At 46.9% G+C, this 1,269-nt stretch overlaps 1 protein-coding gene across 1 annotated transcript; it reads left to right on the top strand.

Annotated features, from left to right (window-relative positions):
- Positions 1 to 75: 75 nt before the first annotated feature.
- LOC108771203 (uncharacterized) lies at positions 76 to 1,152 on the top strand. The gene has a single exon (XM_018542346.1). It carries the CDS (start codon positions 76 to 78, stop codon positions 1,150 to 1,152), a length of 1,077 nt encoding a protein of 358 aa, XP_018397848.1.
- The last annotated feature ends 117 nt before the right edge of the window (positions 1,153 to 1,269 follow it).

Raw genomic sequence — 1,269 nt, 5'->3', positions numbered from 1 at the left:
CGCAAGCATATTTTAACGCAGCGTATTATAGAGCGTGAGCACACGCGGAATTTGCATGCGGGTCTGCAAGCCACGATGGCCTTTGTGCGACAGCGTTTTTGGCCATTATCGTTGCGATCCACAACGCGCGGCATAATACAAAAATGCACAATTTGTTTCAAGGCCAAACCCACGCAATCAGAGGCCTTGATGGGTTCATTGCCAGCTACCCGAGTTAACGTTTCTAGGCCGTTTTCCCATTGCGGCGTGGATTACGCTGGACCTTTCCTGCTGCGCGAGGGAAAGCGTCGTAATGCGCGAAGTCACAAGTCATACGTTTCACTTTTCGTATGCTTCGCCACGAAGGCAGTTCACTTAGAATTGGTGAGTGATCTCACTTCCGAGGCATTTATTGCCGCATTCAAGCGATTCAGTTCGCGTAGAGGTAAGCCCTCGCACATGTATTCGGACAATGGGACCACATTCGTGGGCGCCCAAAAACAGATTCAGGAATTATACGACATCTACAATAGTCACGAGGTCCAAGCCAAAATCAAAGACTTTTTTCTAGAGTCGGAAATCTCATGGAATTTCATTCCTCCCAACGCGCCTCACTTTGGAGGGTTGTGGGAAGCGGCGGTAAAATCCGCTAAGCATCACATGACTAGAATCGTAGGCAAGGCCCTCCTGACTTTTGAAGAAATGCAGACGATTTTTTGCGAAATTGAAGCAATCCTGAACTCTCGACCTTTAACGCCGCTAAGCTCCGATCCCAACGACCTGGCGTACCTAAGTCCGGGACATTTTTTGGTTGGCACGGTTTTAAATGGTCTTCCTTGCGCTGACGTCACCGACGTTAACGAGAATAGATTATTGCGGTGGCAACGCGTAGAACAAACCCGACAGCACTTTTGGCGTAGATGGAGTAATGAATATCTCCATTCTTTACAGGCGAGATCCAAGTGGATGGCCGACAAGGGCACTTCATTATCGGCTGGACAACTCGTGCTAATAAAACAGCAAAATTTAGCCCCCCTTCAATGGGCGATGGGGCGGGTTCAAGAGGTTTATCCGGGCCCTGACGGGATTGTACGCACTGCTCTGATAAAAACTGCCAAGGGTTCATACGTGCGGCCACTGTCTAAGTTAGCAATATTACCCATCGAATGTTAAACGATATTGTATCAATCTGTTAGAATTAAGCGCGTTTAGTTTTTAGGTTTAGCTCTTACACCATATTGCGCGCAAATAATTTGATTTATCTCTAAGTTAAGAATAATTTAATTCTTT

Source organism: Cyphomyrmex costatus, unplaced genomic scaffold (assembly GCF_001594065.2).
Source record: "Cyphomyrmex costatus isolate MS0001 unplaced genomic scaffold, Ccosl1.0 C2284597, whole genome shotgun sequence".
Lineage (NCBI taxonomy): Eukaryota > Metazoa > Arthropoda > Insecta > Hymenoptera > Formicidae > Cyphomyrmex > Cyphomyrmex costatus.
Note: the sequence above shows the minus strand (reverse complement) of the source record. Positions and strands in the feature narration are given on the sequence as shown.